This window comes from Felis catus, chromosome A2 (assembly GCF_018350175.1).
Source record: "Felis catus isolate Fca126 chromosome A2, F.catus_Fca126_mat1.0, whole genome shotgun sequence".
NCBI lineage: Eukaryota > Metazoa > Chordata > Mammalia > Carnivora > Felidae > Felis > Felis catus.
Genome location: NC_058369.1, coordinates 156,583,259 through 156,605,336, shown reverse-complemented (window position 1 = coordinate 156,605,336; position 22,078 = coordinate 156,583,259). Strand labels below are relative to the sequence as shown.

Here is a 22,078-nt window from a genome sequence, read left to right as displayed (position 1 = left end):
CTACAACTACATACAGCTCCTGTGAATCCTCTTAGCGAATCTCCAAACATGGGTGTATACTTGGGGACTCCCAACACAGCGCCGCAGGATATTTTACAAGGCAAGCCTTGGAATTGACTTAAGTCATTTTTATACACATCTCATTGTTCAGAACGTGGTTGTAGGTCCCCAACCCCTTAACTGCAAGTGAGGCCGGGAATCCCAGTGGCGAGGCTGGGAATCACTGGGGAGCAGGAATGGTATCTGTCCCATGGGTTCCTCATCATTTGTTTGTACTTCTCCTGTCTTTTCCCAGTCTGTGCCTTACCTTTTCATTTTTATGGTGTTTTTTGATGGAAAAGAGTTTAATTTAATGCAACTGAAATTCTAGTTTTCTTTGTGGTTTGTGTTCTTTTGTGTCTCCACTTAAAAAAAAAAGATCTTTCCTCAAATAAATGCCTAAAAATATCTTTCTTAATCTCTTCTAATAAAATTTAAGTCTTACTTTTTGTAGTTAAAAGTAGACCTGAAATATATTTTCATATGAGGGATGAAGTAGAGATCCAGGAATAAGAGGGAGGGACATATGTTTTGTGAAGAAATAGCCTGTAAAAAACAGATCCCTATGGTGGAGAAGAACGTGGCGTGTATGAGGGAACAACGGAATGTACATGAGTGTGGACTGGGTAGAGAGAAAGCCGGGGGAAAATCATCCAAGCTGATGGTGGAGAGGCAGGGGCAGGACAGACATTATAGGACCTTGTAGTGCTATCCATCGCCTCACAGAAGAAAGGCAGCCAGGAGCACAGACCATATGAGTGAAGGTCTATGACTGTAAGCTGAAGGGTAGTAGAGGGTGGGGAAAAGAGTGAGGAAGTCCCTGAAACCCATAGCGGGAGGGAGGAATGTGGGGGCTCTGAGATTGTCAAGAGACTCTTCAGGTACCTCAACTAAAGGTGTATTTTTCTTTCTGCCAGCAGAAAGGGAGACCAGCAGGAGAGAGAAAGAACAAACCAAGGATGCTAGGGTGACTTCCAGTCGGGGTGAGACTGGCCGAGGGATGGACGGCAACACTGGATGCTAAGGTCTGGGCCAGGCCTTGCGAGCTCAGGGTAACTCAGTGTTTCTAACCACCCTTTATGTGCAGAGAGGAGGCAGCTGTGTGTCACTGTGGAGTAACTATTGGCACAGAAGTACACAGATGTTTGGGAGGAAGTGGCCGATTCCAGTACGAGGGGGAAATCCTCCATATTTTTTCTAGAGACAGCGTACCCATCGGGGACATCTCCTTTGTTAATGCTGTCAAAACCGTTTGAATAGTAGATCAGCTTCAGCCCGTGCCCCGGGTCTTGTCGATACCAATACATATAATCATAGTTCTCAGTCTGGTCACATTTTAGAATCACCCTCTTTCCTGTCCCTGTGACCTTGTATCTTGGGTTCTGGGTGATTTCAGCATCCATGGGTCCTGTAAAGGAGAGTGATACAGACTGAAGTCATCTCTGGAGGAAGGCTTGTGTTGGGTGTCGGGGACTCCAGGGAATGGAGCCGTCCCGTACTCACCTGCCCACAGGAGACAAAGAACAGCCCCAAAGAAGAGCCTGGTGACCATTTCTGGTGAAGGGCAAGATCTTCTGTCTCCCAGTTTTGTGTTGGGGAGATAGAACTGGGGTTCTCGGTCACTCCGTGACGTCACTGTCCTTGACAAATGCTCAAGCTGCAGAGCTACCCTGCCCCACCCCTTCTCCACAGGAGCAAATCATTAACATATACGAAGTTGAATGTCTCAGAAAGGGAAGGATTTGTAAGTGTGCCTTTTGAAGAAGCCTTACAGGTGTATATGCTTTTCCTCTGCCTTTTAGTAAGGAAACTCGTTCTTCTATGAAAAATGATATAATTCCTTACTTGTATATTGTAGCAATTTTTCATACAATTTCTGTAGACTAAGAAATAGTATTATAATGCTCTTGGTACTTTTGTGACTTTTCTGCTCAAAATTTGCCTCCAAACACCTTTCACTAGTCTTTCTCTTTGCCTTAACTCTAGATAATTGGGTGTCAGCCTATGGTGTTTGGTTGTTTTGTTTTGTTTTGTTTTTTTGGTTTTGTTTTGTTTAAAATAACCCTGCCTGGAAAGTTTCCAAAGTATCAAGGTCAGGGTCGTTGGAATTTGAAGAATTATTTTATGTTGTCTCACAGATCACTGATCGATGGGAGCCCTGCCATCTGTATCTAGGTCTTTGTGCTGTCATGAGTAGGATTCCTCCTTTGTTTCAGAGGAGGCCACGGGGCACTGGACCACTTCAGTTCCATGGCTGTGCTTTCTTTGAAAAAAAGAGGGAGCTCATTAGCCGCATGGATGAGATCCTCATCAAGCAGTACACATGCTTGATGTTTTGTCTCCATTCAGAAGGTCTTGCACCCACCACATGGGTGAATATTGGTGGGATCCTAAATTTGCTGCAGTGTAAAACTTATAGGTAGTCAACACCAGTACGTAGTGTTATTTCATATGTCGGTTGTTTCTCGGTGCGAAGCTTCCCTATTTCTGTGACTGCATGTCTTACATACTCTTGGTGGGTAATTCCTACAGTCACACAGTAACGAGAAAGGACATGGAATAAGAAATCAGACACGGGTGGAGGCTGTGTAGTACCACACAGAAAGGCTTGTGGCTGGGGCCTGGCAAACCCAGGAAGGACTTTCCCCTCTACGCCCAGGACTCGGTCCCGTTAGCCTAAGAACCACACAGCAAAGAAGCCTACTTCCCATGGCTAGGTCAGTGCAAAAAGGGGGAGTGTTTCCATCAGGACTCACATTCTTGGGCGTAGGGTACATGGAATCCCATAGATCTAAGGATTGTTCTTACGATAAAGTATGGTCCACCCAGAATATCGGTATTCTCAATGATACCTAATGTCTTTGGGGAGTTAAGCATTTACCATGAATATTTCTTCTCAAATTTATTTTTAAATTAGTTAAATATTGAGTCACGAATTCATCACAAAATTTGCTAAAAATATAGACCTCATCTCGAAGCTTTGTCTGTGTTTTTGTTTTGTTTTGCACTTGTGTTTCCCAAACACTGGAATACTTCGTACACATGGTCAACAGTCAAGGGTGGGCTGTCTGTGAAGTTAATGAATAACTTCAGGCCCTTCTCATTTGCCCAGGACCTTTCTGAGACTTAAAATAAAAATTTCTATCCTCTTTTGCAAAGAGCACCCTGAAATGTATAAGGTTTAGGCTCTATAAAACCTGGATCTGCTTTGCACTGGCATTCAATAAGTATTTGTTGAATTCATGAAGAAAGTCCAGGCAGACTCTCCTCCTATAAACATAACCCTAGTCTATTCAGTTTCTGATAGCTTTGGAGCTTCAAGGGAGCAGAGACCCATATGAGTCTGTTGGGAGTTCAAAATGAACCGAAATGAACTGGGAAAAGATTCTTTCCTATATGTTACTATAAGACTTTGAACGGATGGATGGCAATATGAATGAAAGAAAAATGGCCATCTCTTCCAAAGGGAAAGGTCTTGTGATGGTCACTTCATTCTATCATTGTCAGAGAGCAGCAGGATGAAACAGGATAAAGGTACAATATTGAGGATGTGTTGGGGCAAGAGGAGACGGATTGCACCGGGACCTTCTGAGAAGCCCATGAAATGCCTCCCTAAATTTTCCCCCTGAATGCGGACACTGGAGCTTTCATGTCTGGGCTCGTGTTGCTTCAGGAGTATCGGCACCCCTGCAGCCCTGGCTGCCCTTCTGTACGGGCTAAGCGGGCTCCTGTGATGTCAGAAGGCCTTGGGGCAGAAAGCAGAGGGATCCCGGGATGCGTATGAGGGGTGCCGTCAGCACAAGGTGAACAGAGGCAGACTTGCATGAACGTACTGTGCACAGCAGTGGAGGCTGAAATCAGAGGCGGGGCAGAAGGCACTAGAGGCTCCACCATACCGGACTCTCTTGAATGAAACTGTCCCTTTCTTTTTTAACGTGTATTCATTTTTGAGAGACAGAGAGAGACAGAGCACAAGTGGGGGAGGGGCAGAGAGACAGAGAGAGAGGGAGACACAGGATGCGAAGCAGGTTCCAGGCTCTGAGCTGTCAGCACAGAGCTCAACGTGGGGGTCCAACTCACGTCCGGAGCCGAAGTTGGACGCTTAGCCGACTGAGCCACCAGGGCACCCCTGGAAACTGTCGAAACTGTCCCTTCTATCAGACCTTTTGTGTGGCCACCGAAGCCACAGCTTTTTGGAAGCACCATACCTTCCTGCATATCAGACTTAATATCAAACACCAAGTGCTGTCATAGGCCTCATTCTTGCATTCCCTTAAGTGGCACCTCTTTGCAGCGAATTTCACATAATAATGTTCAGACGACTGTATTTACGTTTCAGATGACTTTGTGTCTGGAACACAGGTGAGTCAGGCAAGAGTAATCCGTGCCCGCCTTATGATCCCACAATTGCACCCAGTAAATAATTGTGCCAGACCAGAGATTTATCAGAGTTAGCAGAGGAACTAAGACTTCTTGGACCTACGCTTTGTCTTGGGGAATTTGTTTTATTTTTTTCCTTGCATAAAGTCTCTGCAAGACACATATTATTGGCGTCAGTTTACAAGTGGGAAAACCCAGCCAAATATTTTCCCAGGTCGCCCGTCCAAGGCAGGTCGGAATACGAACAGACAGAAAGTAACAAGCATCCAAAGTCCTCCTCGGCAGGTAGCCTCCCAGCTGAAAGGCGAGTCAAGGACTGTTGTCAATACCGGTGTTTCTGAAAGGCACTTTTGGGCCAATGTTCCAGTCGTGAAGATGTCTCCCTCTACCAAAATGCAGAAGGGGCAGCGGTAGGGTCGGCGTGGCCTAGGCTGGTGTGCTAATTCGCCATCTGCGTGCTGTGCCTCCTTCAGCAAATCACCTGAACTCTAACAACCGGCATTTTCACCTGCAATGTGGGTAAATTGCTCTATCTCACGTGGGTCTTAAGAAAAATAATTGAAATAATGTACTTAAGTATAGGGCACCTTGGGGCGCCTGGGTGGCTCAGTCGGTTAAGCACCCAGCCTCCGCTCAGGTCATGAGCTCACGATTCGTGAGTTCGAGCCCTGCACTGATGCAGGATGCACTGATGCACTTTCTCCACGGAAAGTGCGTACGTAGCCTGCTTGGGATTCTCTCTCTCCGCCCACTCTCTGCCCCTGCCCCACTCGTACTTTCTGGTTTCTGCAGGTACCGACCTGGGCAGAAGTCGCAATTTCAGCTTTTCTGACCGAAAGGGCTAGGTGTGGGAGCGAGCGGCAGCCTCCGGAGACCTCCCCGCCTTCCAGAACTCCCAATGGCTTAAAAGCACTCCTCCCCTGTTAACTCTCGCTCTGCTTAAAATTCCCAGAGAGCTCTTGTTTTCTTGGCTGAATCCTCTGATAGGCTGGGAGCCCCCTAGTCACTTGCTCCTGTACTGGGGGATACCCTGGCCCCACTCTAGTGGAACTAAGACAGGACTAACACAGGGCAAACACACATTCTCTGGCTGGAAGCTAGTCCTAGAAGCGGGGGAGGCAATAGCCACGGTCACCCCACATCGTGACGTGCGACCTCCCCACCACGGCTCAGCTGGTCCTGAAGTGGAAGAGACGGTGCTCTGCTACGTCATAGTGACCAAGGCCCAGGAGACGCCATGGAATTTTAGGGAAATGTTGATTTCAGAGGCACGGAGACATAGATTTGACTCCTACCTCTGCTACTTGAAATACGACATCTATGGAAAGCCCATGAGCTACTGTTTCTTTCTTATGTATAATATGGCATCCGGAGAATTTCCTCATCTGTGAAACGGACACACTAACGTCTAGCTTGCATTAAAACATGTATCGTACGCAGACACTCTAGCACAAACGCTGCAGCTCCTCACACTGGCTAGGGACCGTGAGAATATTCATGGAATCTGGGCCCCAAAATGTTCAGGAGTGCTCCAGCTGAGCTCAGCAAGGCAGAGTGCTGGGAAAAAACTGGAAGCATCCCTGGAAGTTGGCTGAGGCCCCCTTCCCCCCTCCCTCTTACATCCTCAGCTGGGACAGGAAAGTTTGAGTACGGAGAGCCAGTCATGCGGCAGGGCTGTGCCTAAGCTGCTGGCACACAGATACGAGGCTGAGTCTCCCAGCTCCAGGGAGCTCATGTTCAGCTGGGAGCTGTAGTCACTGAACTGTTCAACGGAGAAGTGACTGGGGAGGTTTCCTTTCTCTCTCGTCTCCTGGTCAAAGAGCTCAATGAGGAACTGGGGGCCCTGCCCCGGGGCCTGCTGGTACCAGCTCACACTTCTGTGTCCAGACATAGGACGGCATTTCAGGACGGCCTTCCCCCCGCTGCCTTTGACCAGGTGTCTGGGGGACTGGGTGACTCCAGCACCCGCTGGACCTGTGGAGGAAGGAGATAGCGGCTGACAACGTGGCCCAGGAAGGAGTCTGAAGATTCTAGCAGCAGTTCAGGGGGTGTCCCACCTGAGCTCAAGACTCACCTGTCCCCAGGAGACAGAGGGCCACACAGCAGAACAGCTGGATGCCCCTGGCTGACTCAGGCAGGACAGGACCCGCCATCTTCCTACTCAGGGCTCCGGTCTCCTCCCTTTTCTCTGTTTGGAGGGCTTGCCTGTGACGTCACTGTTCTGACGTCACTGTCCTTGGGTAGGCTCCGGCAGGCACCCTGCACTGCCTGGACGGGCTCAGCGGATGCACGGCCCCCTCCGTCTTGTCCAGAGGCCTACTGGGCAGGCGTGCTGGCCGTGCTAAGCCGGGCCGGGCAGGGTCGGGCCAGGTGGCCATCCCCCGCAGTTTCTCTGTTGTCCTCTGTGCTCCTCTCTCTGCACCTGGCTTGGATTATGCAGGGTGCATCCCTGAAGCCGGTCACACTGCACCAGTGGAGGCTCCGAGAGATGCCTTTACACCAAGAAACGTGGAGTTCGTAGCTCCCTGTTGTGGCATCAGTTCCCGTGGGAAGATTCTGATCAGCCCTTCCCGTGCCAGCACTAACTCCGATTCACCCGCTATCTCCTGATGCCCACCAGGGCACCGCTTCCCCTCAATCCTCCCTCTCCCACCTGCTGCCGTCAGCGGCTCCCTCAGTGGACCCGCAGCGCCCCCAAGTGGCCCAAGCAGGCCACGTACTGTCAGAATTGGGCCCCAGGATCCGCTAGGGCAGCACAGCTCTGGGGGATTGGACGTTCATCTGTATCAAGCTCACCCTTTGCACGTGTCCACGTGGGAGGCATGAAGCAAACCTTTTTCCGAGAAAAGAATAAATATTCTAAATCTCATCAGTTAGTGTTCTAGGAAAGGGGATACCAGCCAGTCATTGGATGCCTGCTGCCCTGGAGAGGGGTAGGACTTTGGGCAAAGTGCTGTCTTTAACCAAAGAGAATTCCTGCAAGTGGCTGACGGTAGAGTTCTAGCAGCCAAAAAATCTAAGCAGCTGGGGAAATAAACCCATCAATCCCATGAAGAGGGAAGTGCCTATAGTGTATATATATATAGTGTGTATATATATATATATATGGTGTGTGTGTGTGTATATATATATATATATATATATATATATATATTAAATACCCTGTTCACATCTTTTGCTATTTTTTAAAAATTGAATGACTTGTATTTTCATATTATTGGCTTTTCATATTATTGGCTTCTAGGAATTCTATACATTGTGGATACCTGTCCTCTCTCAGATAGCCATCTATCTATCTTAATATCTTTTGATGAACAGAAGTTTTAACTTTTTGATAAAGAAAAATTTACTTTTTCAAGAAGAGAACATTTTTTTTTTGTCCTCTTCAAGAAATCTCTGCCCCCTTCAAGGTCAGGGAGCGAATGTGCTATGTTTTCTTTCAGAAGCTGTATAGTTCAGAAGCTGTAGAGGTCATTGAGGATATTGACCCGGCTCATAATAATTTTCCTTTACGGCAAGGCCAGTAAGCTTTTCCTGTAAGGGGTCAGAGAGCACATGGCGTCAATGTGGTGCACTAAGGTCCCCGTTCTCACCACTCAGCTCCAACATCTTAGTGCAAAAACAGGCAGAGACGTCTGTAAAGGAAAGGGCATGGCTGGTCCTCCAACAAAACTTGCTTTATGGATACTGAAATCTGAATTCCATGTAATTATTGTCTGTCCCAAAATAGCATTCTTTTTATTCTTTTTAACCATTAAAAAATGCAGAGACCATTATTGGCTTTGGGGTCACATAAAAGCAGGCAGACAGGGCGCCTGGGGGGCTCAGCTTGTTGAGCGTCTATGGCTCAGGTCATGATCTCACGGTCCCTGAGTTCAAGCCCCTCTTTCAAATATAAATAAACATTAAAAAGAAGTTTAAAAAAAATGGTAGGCAAAGGCCATGTTTGGGTTGTGGGCCTTAGTTTACCCACTCCGAATTTATGGTGTGACAAGAGTGTTGAGATTCATCCTTTTTCCATGTGGATTTACAGCGCCTCTAGCGCCATTTGTTGGAAAGACTGTTTTCCTCTCTGTGCTACTTTCAGGGTTTGGTCTGGGGATTACAGAAGGCCATCTTTAACTTATCATAGTCTACCTGCAAAAGCAGTAATTGTTTTCTTTTTATTCATACCCTTTATTAGGGGAAGGAAGTTTCTAATTCTCCTTATTTGTGAAGACTCTTTATCAGCAATGGATGTTGGATTTTTCAACTATTTTTTGAATATCTATAGAGGTGATCAGATGATTGTCCTTTTTTAGTATTTGATATGGTAAATCACAATGATAGTTTTCTTAATTTTTAATTTTTTTTTAGAGAGAGAAAGAGAGTGAAATCTTTAGAGAGGGGCAGAGAGAGAGAGAGAGACAATCGTAAGAAGGCTCCATGTTTAGCACAGAGCCCCGTGCAGGGCTTGATCCCATGACCCTGGGATCATGACCTGAGCCAAAATCAAGAGTCAGGCACTCAACCAACTAAGCCACCCAGGATCCCCCATTGATAATTTTTTAAATGTTTAGCCAACTGCACGTTACTGAGACAAACTCCACTTGGTCATGATGCGTTACCCTTCTTAGATATTGTTGGATTCCTTATACTAAAATTTAAAAGGATTGTTAATCTGTGATCATGAGGGATATTGGCCTGTAGTTTTCTTGCAGTGTTTTTGTCTCATTTTGGTATCAGAGTAGCCCTGGCCTCAGAATGAGTACAGGAGGGTTCCCTATCCTTCCATTGTGCCCCCAAGGACGACTTTAGTATTTTATAATTTATAAACACTTTATAGTTTCCCTTTTCTTTCACTCTTTGTCCCATGGTCAGAGAACATACTGTGTATGACTTAGATTCTTGTAAACATATTGACACTTATTTCAAGCCCAGAGTCTATAGTCCATCTGGGTACATGGTCATGTGCATTTGCAAAAAAGATATATTCTGCTGCTGCTGTTGTGTGAAGTATTCTATTAATGCCAGTTCGGTCAAGTTGGTTCAGAGCGTTGACCTTACTGACATGCGCGTGTTAACTTGTTTAGTCAGTTACTGAAAAGTATTACAATGATGGTCTTAGTTGTGGACCTGCAGCCCTACCCATTTGCTTCAGGATTTTGAAGCTCTGTTTTTAGGAGCATAAACATTTATGGTTGTTACATCCTCTTAAGAGATGGCCCCTTGGTCATTAGAATATGAAGCTGCTTTATTCCAGAGGATCTCTGCTCTTAAATTTACTTTGTCTGATATCAGTATTGCTTTCCAGCTTTCTTTTGATTAGTGTTATCATGGTACACCTTTTCTATCCTTTTACTTTTTACATTCTGAGTCTTTATTGTGCATTTCTGGAAGGTAGCATATGGGTTTTTTCATTCAATATCACAATTTATTCTTTATAATTAGGGCATTTAGACTATTTAGATTTGATGTGATTATTGATCTGGTTATGGTCATGTCAATCATGTTGCTATTTATTTTTATTAGTCTTGTCTCTTCTTTGTTCCTTTATTCTTTTTTAAACATCTTATAGATTAATTGAGCATTTTCAAAATTATTTTATTTTTGTTTTTATTTTTTATTTAAATCCAAGTTAGTTAACATATAGTGTCAGAATGATTTCAGGAATAGAATCTAGTGATTCATCACTTACAAAGAATACCCAGTGCTCAGCCCAACAAGTGCCCTCCTCAATGCCCATTGTTTAGCCCAACACCCCACCAGTAACCCTCACTTTGTCCCCTGTATTTAATAAGAGTCTCTTATGGTTTGTTAACTGGGCATTTTTGTAATAATTCCATTTTATCTTTTTTGTTGCCTTTTTAGCTATGCGTTTTGTCATTTTAGTGGCCCTAGGGGTTGTGGTATACAGTATTCAAGTGCTATTATACCACTTCACATAGATTATGAAAACCTGACAATAATGTGACAATTACGCATTTTCTCCCTCCCGATCTTTATGGTATGTTACCATGTATTTTACATTCATATATATTATAACTCCCCCCACGTCGGAATTATTTGGGCAGATACACCCAATTGTCCTTTAAAGACATTTACGTTTTTAAAACCTTGCCTTTGGGTCATTACGCATTGGACTCCTTGAAGTTTCCCGGTAGCTCACCAGTTCCCTTCTCTCTCCATTTCATGATGAATCGTTTACGATTATGCCTTCGAGACCATTCATCTTCTCTCCCATCATGTCTAATTTGCTACTAATTCCATCGATTGTGTTTTTCATCACAGAAATATATTTTTATCTCCAGAAATTTGATTTGGATTTTGAGTTAATTTTGAACACATAGGATATAGTTATAGCAACTGTTTTAATATCTTTGTCTACCAATTTGTCATAAGGGGGTTTGTTTCTGTTCACTGATATTCCTTCCCATCATGGATCATATTTTCTTGCCTCTTTGCATTCCTATAATCTTTGATTAGATGCCAAACATTGCGTATTTAACATTTTTAGGTGCTAGATGTTTCTATACTTCCATGGCATTCTTAGCTTTACTCTGTGATTCAGTTAAGTTACTTGGAAACAAAAAGCAAATAATTCCTAGCAGGCATTTACTCTTGAAGAATTTGGCAAGATTATTCTAAACATGTATGAAAACTACACAAGGGTCAAGAGTGGTCAAGAACTCTTACTAAAAAGGAACAAAGCTTGAGAAATTAGACCTCAAGATATCGAGCACTATTATAAAGCTATAGTAATCAAGACAGTGTGTTATTTGCACAGGGACCGACAAAACAGACCAACGTAACAGATTAGAGATGTAAGAAAACAGACCCACACATATACAATGACTGATTTATGACAAAAGCAGTATTACAGAGTAGTGAAGAAAGTGTTCTTCAACAAACAGTATTGGGTCAGTTGGAAAAAACATATGGAAAAACATAGTGACTCCTTCCCCATTTCATACACAAAGAATTAATCCCAGTTGGGCTGCAGATCTAAATGTAAAAGGTATAAAATAGAAAGAATTTAGAAGAAAATATAAGAAAGCATGATCATTCTGAAGTAGGCAAAGATTTCCTAAACTGGACACCAGAATACAAAATGGAATGATTTTTGATTAAAATTTTCTGTTTATCAAAAGATACCATTAAGAGAGTGGCAGAGCAACCCACAGGGTGTGTGCATATGTGCACGTGTGTGCATGTGCACATGCATGGGTGAGCATGAGTGTGTGTGGGGGGGTGCACGTGCATGTGCGCACCAGCTGGAACCCTCCGATAGCCCTGGTGGGGGCATCATGTGGCAAAGCTACTTTGGAAACCTCAGAGTCCCAAATGGCTGATAAAACTGTCATTCAGATCTTCTCTGAATCACTTCCTTTCACCACCTTCTCAAGTGGAGTTATATTTTACGAAAACCAAGTTGGGCTTCTATTAAAAAAAAAAACTAGAGAAGAAAGAAATTAAACACAGAATCGTCAAGAAATAAAAAAGGAACAGAGGAACATATGTTAATGTGCATTGTTGCGGCTGACGGTTGTTCTGGACAAATGATATCAGTGGCAATAGTTACTAAGGATTCTAACGTGTTTATCTTTATGGCTGGTAGCTACATATGGCCTTAGCCATATCGGCTGGCCCACCCCTGGGCAGAGCGTGGCCTGAATTAGTGACACTGAGTAATAGTTTATTATAAATGTGCTGAAACTTCATAGTTTTACAAAAGGCTATGTCACTATACCTGAGTCTAAGCTCTGACATTCTATCCCAATTATAGAATCTGTTTTTAAAAAGTTTATTTATTTTGAGAGAGAGAGAGAGTGCTAGTGGAGGAGGGGGCAGAGAGAGAGAGAGAGAGAGCGAGAGAAAGAATCCAAAGCAGGCTCCTCACCGTCAGCACAGAGCCGGTGAGAACTGTGAGAACATGACCTGAGCTGAAATCAAGAGTCAGATGCCTAACTGACCGAGCCACCCCAGCGCCCCTAGAATTTTGAACTGTATGAAGGAATCCCAGAAGCACAGGAGCCAAAATTATTGTAACCCAATAGATGTTCTGGTATTTTGAAGGTTATTTCTTGACCTTTTTCTATCAGAAGAAGAGCCTAAGTCCCAAATCCACATGCTGCCCCTGATGAAGAAGAAGCAGGCAACTCCTTTGTGCGGGGATTCTGTGAACTATGAGAAGTAGACACATGAGGTTGGTGAAGAGGAAGGAGGTGGCTGTGCCCCACTGTGGTAGGGCTGCTGGCACAGAGGTACACAGCTGAGTCCCCCGGCTCCGCACGCTGGATCTGCAGAATGGAGTAGGACCCCTCGGACCTGTTCACCTGGAACCGATCGTTGCTGGGCATCCCTGAGGAGTCTACTTTGTCCTTGTTTTGGAAGGAAACGAGAAACTCCGGGCCTTGCCCCACGGCCTGTCGGTACCAGTAGAGGCCAGCATGACCAGAAATTGGGTCACACCTGAGGTCCACGTCCCGGCCCCTCTTTGTGACCTTGTGCCGGGGGGACTGGAGGACACCAGCTCCTGTGTGACCTGTGGAGACAAAGTTGGGAACAGCGAGGAGGAAATCGATTGCAATCATTGCATGTATTTATCCCTCACGCTCACACACATGCACTCACTCGGTTTTCTGAGGACTCACCTGCCCCCAGGAGACAGAGGGCCACGCAGCAGAGGAGTCTGGTGCCCATGGCAGGGTCAGGACAGGGCTAGGATGTTTGCCACATCAGGTTCTCCTGAGCACGAGCGGAGGAGGAGGGAGGCCCCTCATCCACACAAGGGAGTTGGCTTAGTGACATCACTGAACCTCACGTTCAGCTGCTATTAATGAATTAAATCTAAGGTTCCAGCCACCTCGAGATGCACCATTCTATCCTGACCATTAAGGAAGAAAAAAGATGAGTGTCGCTCATATTCAGAAATGTTAAAAGGGAAAAAACTGTGAGGCATAGAATGAATGGAAACTGGTCATTCGAAAGTAGATGGACACGGATACGTGGATTCTGTTCAGTCCCCTGGTCGTGAGCCCTCTGGCCACAGCACTCAGCTGCTGGTACCCGCGCCGGGTGTGTGGCCTTCCCCTTGTCTTGTGACTTCTCCGTGTGTATGTGTGTGTGTGTGTGCATGGCACCTCCAACCTGATGGCTGGAATGCTGGCCTCATCACCTCCCCCTGCATGCTTCTATTTTGACCTCACCCTGCGTTTGCTTGGTCGAATCCACGGTTTGGGTATGGGACTTGTGGGGGCTGAGGTGGCCACATCTTTGTCCGGAAAACATTGCCAATTCACCGTTCAGAGCTGCGTGATGTCAGGCTCCACAGATCTTCCTAGCACTGCTTCCAGTCTGAAGATGGTCCTCCCAGTGACCTTGTGGTTCCTGCCCCTCCTCCCACACAAGGACGAACAGACTGTCCTGTATAATCTGGTTCCAGCATGTGTTAGCTCAGCCTGTGCACAAGGCCATCAACCCCCGCAAACCTGAGCCTCTTCATCTGTAAAGCGGGTTAACACCCCCTCACAATGTCTTATGAGGAGGAACTGAGAGATTGTGTAGTTTCTAGCAAGTGCCCACCCCTTTCTCCCTCCGGTCTTGTCTTGTGAGGGGGTGTGGCTGGGGCTCTCAGACCTCCAGGACTGTGAGTGATGGAAACACTGTACTCATCAAGAAGGAGTTGGAGTCGAGAACGTGGGAGCATCAGGAGGCTATTCTGTTCCCGGTCAGGGAAGCTTTTCTTCTGGGGCGTCTGGGTGGCTCAGTTGGTTAAGCAGCCGGCTCTTGGTTTCTGTTCAGGTCAAGATCTCGTGGTTAGTGAGTTCGAACCCCGCCTGAGGCTCTGCACTGACAGTCTGGAGCCGGCCTGGGATTCTCTCTCTCTGGCCCCCACCTAAACATAACAAGTAAATAATTTTTTTTTGTTGTTTTTTAAAGGGGCTGTCCGATCACTTTGGGAAAGATCAATCAGGAAAGGTGTAGGACAATGATGACAGAGTCAACGTATCTGTCACCCCATCGTGCAATCTGAAGATGGCACCAAATAGGAGCCAGTTAGGTGTCTATCAACGTGGACAAATAGAGTCCAAAGTAGATTAAAGGGGAAAAGTACGCATGTGGCAATGAAGGTGAACAGGCGGTCCCACTTTTTGTAGATGTGTTTGGGTGGACAGGTTTGCATGAGCCCAGAGGAGAGAGCTGGTAGGAAACACACCGGGGTGTTCATATTGGTTTCCCACCTGAGGTAGCGACAGATAGAGGTGTGTTTGGAGAGGAGAGAGTGTTATTAACCTTAAATATCTTCTTTACACATTGTTGGTGTTTAAATTACAAAACATAGCTTAACCGCGTGACAACTTTACATTCAGACCCTTGATCGGGTTGCAAGACGTGTGGGGTCTAAATGGACAAAGTCCAGAAAGGCACGAGCCATGGAACACTTATAAATGCCCATTTTCTTTGAATATGCCAAGGGGAGACTGTTGCGTAGAAGATCACAAGCCCTCGGTGCACATGAATGGCCTCTCCCTGGCGAGGAAGGTGGGCAGTGAGGTTCGCACACTTGATGTTGCCTTTAGCTGGTGCCGACTGTGAATTTGCACGGCTCCTATCTCTGAAAGACTGACCACCGCCACGGAGGGGAGGTCCTGACTCCTCATTACAGAACAAGCTTTGAAGAAGCCCTTGATTTGAAAAAGAAGGGGCATGAGCGCCCTCTAGTGCCTGCATTTCCAAACTCAGTAAAAATAAGTTGGCGTTTTTACAGGCTAGAAATGCTTTTTTTTTTTTTTTTTTTTTTTTTTAATTTAAATTCAAGTTAGTTTAGCATATAGTGTAGTAATGGTTTCAGGAGAATTTAGTGATTCATCGCTTACACAGGACACCCAGTGCTCATCCCAACAAGTGCCCTCCTTCACGCCCATCACCCAGTCATCCCCCACCCAACACCCCCCAGCAATCCTCAGTTTGTTCTTTGCTTCTAATTCAAGCAGCATTGTTACAAGCTGATTGTGATGTTGTCCCAGGGTCTGTCAACAGGTCACAGCTTCCTCAAATAAAGTCTTTGCAAATGAGTGGGAAGAGGGGCTGTCCCCAGGGAAGATGTTCTGACTCCGGTCTTTGTCAGGTTTGACTCTTTGAAATAAATAGTCTATTTTTGGTCTTCCCCTGCCTTAGGAGATGAAACTGTATTAGTCTTTAAAGCTTTGATGTGAATCATTCAGGCAAACTGGGGTTTCAGTCTCTCCTTGGGCCATCCTAGGCAAGCGGTTCATTATTTCCACCCAGAAAGACTCTTACAATTCTTCAAGGACTAATACAGGGCCTCTCCCTATAAATAGAGCCTCTGAGTTCACAAACAGCCTTACTCATCTGGCAAAGGAAGGAGAGCCGGGCAAGGGTCCTGCACCCCGTCCACAACACTGTCAGGGTGCTAGCTGGGGGACGCCGGGGCGCAGGGTTGAGGGACCCTCAGCTCGGTGACTCTGGTGTTGCCCAGGGATACGTGGACGTGGACATCCATGCCATGGTTCAGGGTTTTAGGCTGGTTACTTTGGCCCCTAACCTTTCCCATGGGTATGTGTGCCTTGGGAATCACCCCCCCCCCCCAACAGAATAGAGGAGCCATTTTTCTCTCTTCTCCGTCACCTTTGAATACCAGTGTTTGACATCCTGTTTCTGATCATGCTGCCATTTAGGGAGTCCAGGAGAGGCTTCCCTGGGACGACATCTTCCCTGATGGGGACAGGCCCACCTGTGTCTTCTGCTGGCCTGTCTGTGCAGGGAGGTGGCTGTGGGGTGACGGCCGGAACAAGAGGACACAGAGGTCAAGGATGGACTGTCAGACACGAGGACAACACCTGTGGCTGTGACAGAAAGTCACAGGCCTGTCGGGGATTTCTCCTTTGTGGGTGCGATACTAGATCAGCTTAGCTCTGTTCGGGGTCCTATTGATACCTATACATATAGTGCGGACGACAACCATACGCATCTCAATGTCCCTTTCTGTCCCGTTCTTGTTACTTTGGGGGTCTGGGTAGTTCCCGTATCCGTGGCACCTGAGGTTGAGAGAAGCCGAAGCAGGAGCCAGTGCCCAAGAGGGACCCTGATAAGGTAGACTCAAAGTAAAGGCTTAGAATAGGGCTTAGTGTGCCCCAGGACAGGGCTCTAGAGGGCTCACCGGCCCCAGGGGACAAAGGGCCACACAGCACAGGAGCCTGGTGGCCGTGCAGAGTCGCGGCAGAATGGGAGACGAAGGGGACATTTCTCCAGCCTGGGTGTTGGGGAAATAAGAGCTGGCTCTCAGTGGAGCCAGCCAGTGACTCCCTCATTCACCTCCCACCTTCGTCTACCCTCAACCACCCTCCACATCCAGACGTAGACCTTCACTCATATGGTCTCTGCTCCTGACTGCCTTTCTTCTGTGAGGTTATAGCATTATAAGGTCCTATACTGTTTGCCCCCCACCTCCCCCCTGGCTCTCTGTGTCTCAGCCATGCCCAAGCGGGTCCAGGTTTCTCCTTGCACGTGCTGTGCTCCTTTCGTCCCTCGGAATCTTTTGTTACAGGCTATTTCCTCTGCCCCGAGTGAATATACGTCCCTTTGTCTTATTCCTGGATCTCCACTCCATTCCTCACGTGAAAATATATTCCAGGTACACCTATTCTTTCTTGTGAAACGTAGAATTGTCACTTTCCTGGAATAAATTAAGGAAAATACTTTTAGGCTTTCACTTAAGGAAGAATTTGTTTCGAGGAGACACCAAGAAAACTGTCATTTCAACTGCATTACATCAAACTCGCGTGCAGCAAAGCACCCCGTAAAAATGAAAACGTAAACGACAGATTAGGAAAAGACATGAGGAATGGGTACAGATGACGAGGAATCCGTGTGGAATTATACGTCCCCCAGTGCTGCCACGGAACAGGCCACGATGGTGCCTGGACTTTCCATCGCGGCTCAGCGGGGCCGCAGGGGGCTCTGGGGGTGCCTGGGCCTCTAACTACTGATGGGGAGGCTCAGAGGCTATGGGTGGGGGAAGGGTACGTGGGGGAAGCTGGGGCTTGAGAAACACAGACAAGCTGACTTCCCAGTTCTGCCTCTTCTAGACCAGGAGACACGTGGGAAACCACTTAGCCTCCTCACCTCTTTTCATCTACAAAAAAGGTAGAGGAGTATTTGATTTGGATGATCGTCACAAAGTGTTAAAACGTTGAATATATACAAAGGATCTAGCCCACGCTGAGGGCTCGGTTGCCCCTCCTATGCTGGAGTCACCCAGGACTTGACAAGCGCCTGGTACTGTGGGGACAGATGTGGAAATGCTCAGTGCGCGTGCATGCCTGTGAGCCCGGGTTCTGTGTGGGTCGTGCTCTGAGCTCAGGGGGATGCAGGAAAGGTCTTCGAAACGACTGAAAAGCTCCCTGGAAGGAGTGAACCCTGGGTGGAGGCCTGTGTGCTCTGTCGCTGTTGGAGCAAGCAGGGAGGTTTGTGCACAGAAGGCTGGTGACTCTGCAGGGCTGTGCCAAGCTGCTGGCACAGAGATACACGGCCGAGTCCGTCGGCTCCAAGGAGCTCACATGCAGCTCAGAGGCGTAGTCGTGGAACTGTTGCCCTGAGAATCGATCCGGGAAGTTTCCTTTTGTTCTTTGTGCATACTCAAAAAACTCAAAGATGATCTGGGGACCCTGATTCAGGGCCTGTTGATACCAAGATACGCTGGAGTGCCCAGAGATAGGGGAACATCTCAGCGTCCCTTGCTGTCCTCTTGCTTTGATCAGGTATCTTGGAGTTTGGGTGACTCCAGCCTCCACTGGCCCTGTGGGAAATGCAGACATAAAATGAGCATGGGAGAGAGCCTGATGGCTTACCCAGAAGCTAAAGTGGAGGATTCAGGAGTCAGCCAGCTCGGAAGACTGATGCTTGTCCTTGTTCACGGGACTCACCCGCTCCCAGCACACAAAGCATCACCCAGCAGAGGAGCCTGGAGCCCATGGCAGTGCCGTGGCTCTTGTGCTTAGGGTTCTGGTCCTGATGGGTAAGAGCTGAGCTCTCGGGTTCCCTTTTCCTGGCTGGAAGATGATTCTGTGATGGCACTGCCCTGTTGGCATCACCCCACGGACAGCGGGGCCCGGCACACCAGACTCCCCTCTCAGCCTACGGGCAGGAGGGCGGGCCCACGGGGCTGTGCTGATGTTTCTCTGAGGCTGGCCTCCTCTGATGCACCTGCTGACCACCCCTCCCCCCCACCGACCCGCCCTCCCTACCCCACCTCTTCTCCGGCTGGAGCTCGCCCACCATCGCACCGGCTGGGGTGACGGGCTGTGAGTAAACTCTGTCCCCACCCTCCCTGTGTGTCCTCAAATCCCCTGTCAGATGTTAGGTTCAAACCAAGCTTTGTCCTTGCGTGTGCCTTTCCCCGACAGCATTCCCAGCCCCTCGTCCTGAGTAGCTGGTGCTGCAGAGTCACCACGATCCAGTCCATCTGATTGGATCCAGAGGGGCCTGGGTGGCCTATAAATTATTAGGAGTGAAGATTCCCCAGAAACCATTCCGTGACTTTATCGGCTTATAGCACAGGCTTAGCCACCCTGGGGTTTCTCACCCTCGAGGCAATCCCAGGTGTAATGTTCTGGATAGTTTATGTTTATCCCTTCAGATCCACCCTGTCCTAAGAGGCTGACCTCTATGGATGATACTTACTGGGGTCCTTTCTTTTCGACCTTGCAGTTGGGTTGTGTGTGTGGGACATAACGGCAGGGGAGAAAAGGGGACGGGGTCACCGACTCTTTGCAAGATCTGTTCCCTCAGCTTCCTTCTCGGGGCTACGTCTCACAGTCAGTTCTTTTCCCTGCCAGAGGCCACAGCACCAACGGGCTTAGCCACGGCGCCTGAGTGTCCAGGGACCCACACGTGTCATTTCCTTGGGCCCAGTTGGCTCAGGGATTAAGAGCCACCCACTTACCCCAGGCCTAGGATGATGCTTCTTCCCTTACTAGTTTCCCTTAGCCCCGCCACACCTGTGCACTAATAGACATAACAAGGGAGAAGGAGGTCTGGAGACGGTATTTTGGCTTAAAAAAATAAAGCAACAAAAGCCCAAACATTCTGCAATTAGCACTGTTGAGATACTCAGCAGAAGCGTAGAGAAACGTGAACATGAAAATGAACAGTGTGACTCGGGGACAAAGAATCCAGAGGCTTCAGGGAAGAATGACTATATTCCTCACCTACTCTCACCTAGGCAAGTTCAAGGCAGGCCAGTTTCTTCACGTATGTGGTAGACAGCATGGTGCTCTGGGGAGATCCCTCTTCAGGACCCTCACTCTGACCCCCCCCCCCCCACGGTTGTTGTCCTTCACGGGACAGTGCCCTTGGCTTTTGATTTAAACAGCAAGAAGGAAAGAAACGCAAATTTTAAGGTGAGTGAGAAAGGTTTGAAATATTAGACACATGTTAGATATTTGAAGGCTAACAAGAACACTGGAATCTCAAAGCAGGGATGCAAAGGCAGGTAAGGTTATTAACCAGTGATTTATCGCGATACTGGTTCGTGCAGGTGTGTGGCTCATTAGAATGGCACTCGGCTGTCGCTGTGAAAAACAGAGATCAGTGCATGCAACTCTGGCTTGGTTTCTGCGATGTAAGGGCAATCTAAGAAGATCCTGGTGGGAGAGTGAAGATGGTTTGTAAGGTTGTATCAAAAGAATGTAACATCATTGAATTTACCCTAGTGTGAGGTAATGAGACTTTGGAAGGACCCCAGGGAACAGGAAGGAAGCATGGATACCAATGGATGGGAGATCCCAATAACGTCAAGGAACAAGAGGGATAAGAAGCTGTGGGCAGAGAGTGGGGTCATTACCTTGTGATTTTGGAGGTGGAGCATTTTCAGCTGATGACAGAGAACAAGGAATGGGGCAGCCACAGCAGAGCAGAGCAGGAAATAGAAAGGAGAGACTCGGGCCACCCGGGTGGTTCAGTTGGTTAAGGGCCCAACTCTTGATCTCACGGTTCATGGGATCAAGCCCCACATCAGGCTTTGCACTGATGATGTGGTGCCTGCTTGGATTCTCTCTCCCTCCCTCTCTGCCCCTCCCACGCTCATGTTCTCTCTCTCTCAAAATAAATAAATAAACCTCAAAAAAAAAAAAAAAAGAAGGAAAAGACTCAACTTTGGGGTAGGCAAACATGTTTTAGACAGGATGCAAAGGGCACGAGATGGAAAAGTAAAAACATTGCATAAATTTCTTTTTTTAATATGTTTTATTTTTAATTTTTTTAATGTTTTATTTTATTTTTGAGAAAGAGAGAGAGAGAGGGAGACAGATGACCCAAAGCAAGCTCCGTGCTGACAGCAGAAAGCCCGATGCGGGGCTTGAACTCACAAACCTTGAGATCATGACCTGAGCTGAAGTCAGACGCTTAACTAACTAAGCCACCCAGGTGTCCCAAAAGTAAAAAATTGTAAATGAGACTTTACAAACATGTAAAACTTGAGCTCATTGAGAGGCAACATCAGGCAAGCACAAGGCAGAGCCACTCCAGGAAGACAGACTCGGCATATTCAATGGTCAAAAAACTCCTATCTAGAACATAAAATACCTCCCACAAATCCATAGTATAAAAACCACCCAATTTTTTTTAAACGAACATATATAAAAGCAGGCACTTACAAAAGAAAATAGGAACATAGAAATGGCCCAAAAGCAAACATCATTACTCAGTGGTGAAATGTAAACGAGATACCACTACACTCCCCACGGAATGGATAACAAAAGATGGAGGTCACCAAATGTTGGTGAGAATGTGGAGCCAGGGGACCCCCATCCCTCGATAGTGTAAATTGGCCACTTTGGAAAACCGTTCAACTCTTTCTAATGAAGTCAAATGTGTATCCACCCTGCGAATCAGTAATTCACTCTTTTGTCTATACCTGAGGGAAATAAACGCGTTTATCCACAATTATTTGCCCAAGAATGTTCAGAACAACTTTATCCATAACAGCTGAAGACTGTTACAAGCCTGATATCCAAGCAGAATAGAATGGAAAAACAAATCTCACTACATTTATACAATGGAATACCACACAGTAATAAGAAAGAATAAACTGCTGATAAACACAACAACGTGAGTACATTTCAAAAATATTAATTTTTGAGGAAGATTAAAGCCAACTAAAAAAGAGCATTCGTTATGTGGTTCTATTTATGTAGCTGTCAACCTAAATAAAAAGGAAAACTGAGGCCAGATCAAAATTGTCAAAAAGATGAGCTTGGGGAAACAGCAGAGGAAGTACTGTTCAGGACAGGAGGACTGAAGCAAGCTCCAGGGGAGTCCGCCGAGGGTTGGGGATGGGCTGTTCCCATGGGCAGGGGATGGGGAGGGGAGAGAGCTCAGTTAGGTCTGTTAGAATTGAAAACAAAGGGAGACCAGCTTTGAAAATACAGACAAAAACCAGTCCAGTCAGGCAAACAAAGCTCAATTCAGCTTCTTTTGCGAGACCAACATGACCTGGGTCATTTCTCGGTTATGCCTCTGGAAACCATAAGCAAAAATCTCCCGAGGGCGATATGAGGCAAGTCCTGACCAACTCCCTATTATTAAGAAAATTCCAACATTAACACTTTTCTATAAATGAGGCATTTGTGGGAAATCAGTCTCTCAGTCCTTACGT

The 22,078-nt window shown here is 46.8% G+C and overlaps 1 long non-coding RNA gene and 3 gene segments (V, D, J or C); 1 reads left to right on the top strand and 3 right to left on the bottom strand.

Annotated features, from left to right (window-relative positions):
- Positions 1 to 6,028: 6,028 nt before the first annotated feature.
- Positions 6,029 to 6,625, bottom strand: LOC109497661. The segment is given in 2 exon segments: positions 6,029 to 6,393; positions 6,494 to 6,625. Coding segments are annotated over 2 exon segments (429 nt in total).
- A 5,864-nt stretch (positions 6,626 to 12,489) lies between these two features.
- On the bottom strand, positions 12,490 to 13,733 carry LOC123384059. The segment is given in 2 exon segments: positions 12,490 to 12,943; positions 13,053 to 13,733. Coding segments are annotated over 2 exon segments (483 nt in total).
- A 1,714-nt stretch (positions 13,734 to 15,447) lies between these two features.
- Positions 15,448 to 16,388, top strand: LOC123384064. The gene is made up of 2 exons (XR_006594661.1): positions 15,448 to 15,529; positions 16,101 to 16,388. It is a non-coding gene; the product is annotated as an uncharacterized LOC123384064 (long non-coding RNA).
- A 1,276-nt stretch (positions 16,389 to 17,664) lies between these two features.
- On the bottom strand, positions 17,665 to 18,643 carry LOC111557462. The segment is given in 3 exon segments: positions 17,665 to 17,703; positions 17,913 to 18,220; positions 18,348 to 18,643. Coding segments are annotated over 3 exon segments (396 nt in total).
- Positions 18,644 to 22,078: the final 3,435 nt, after the last annotated feature.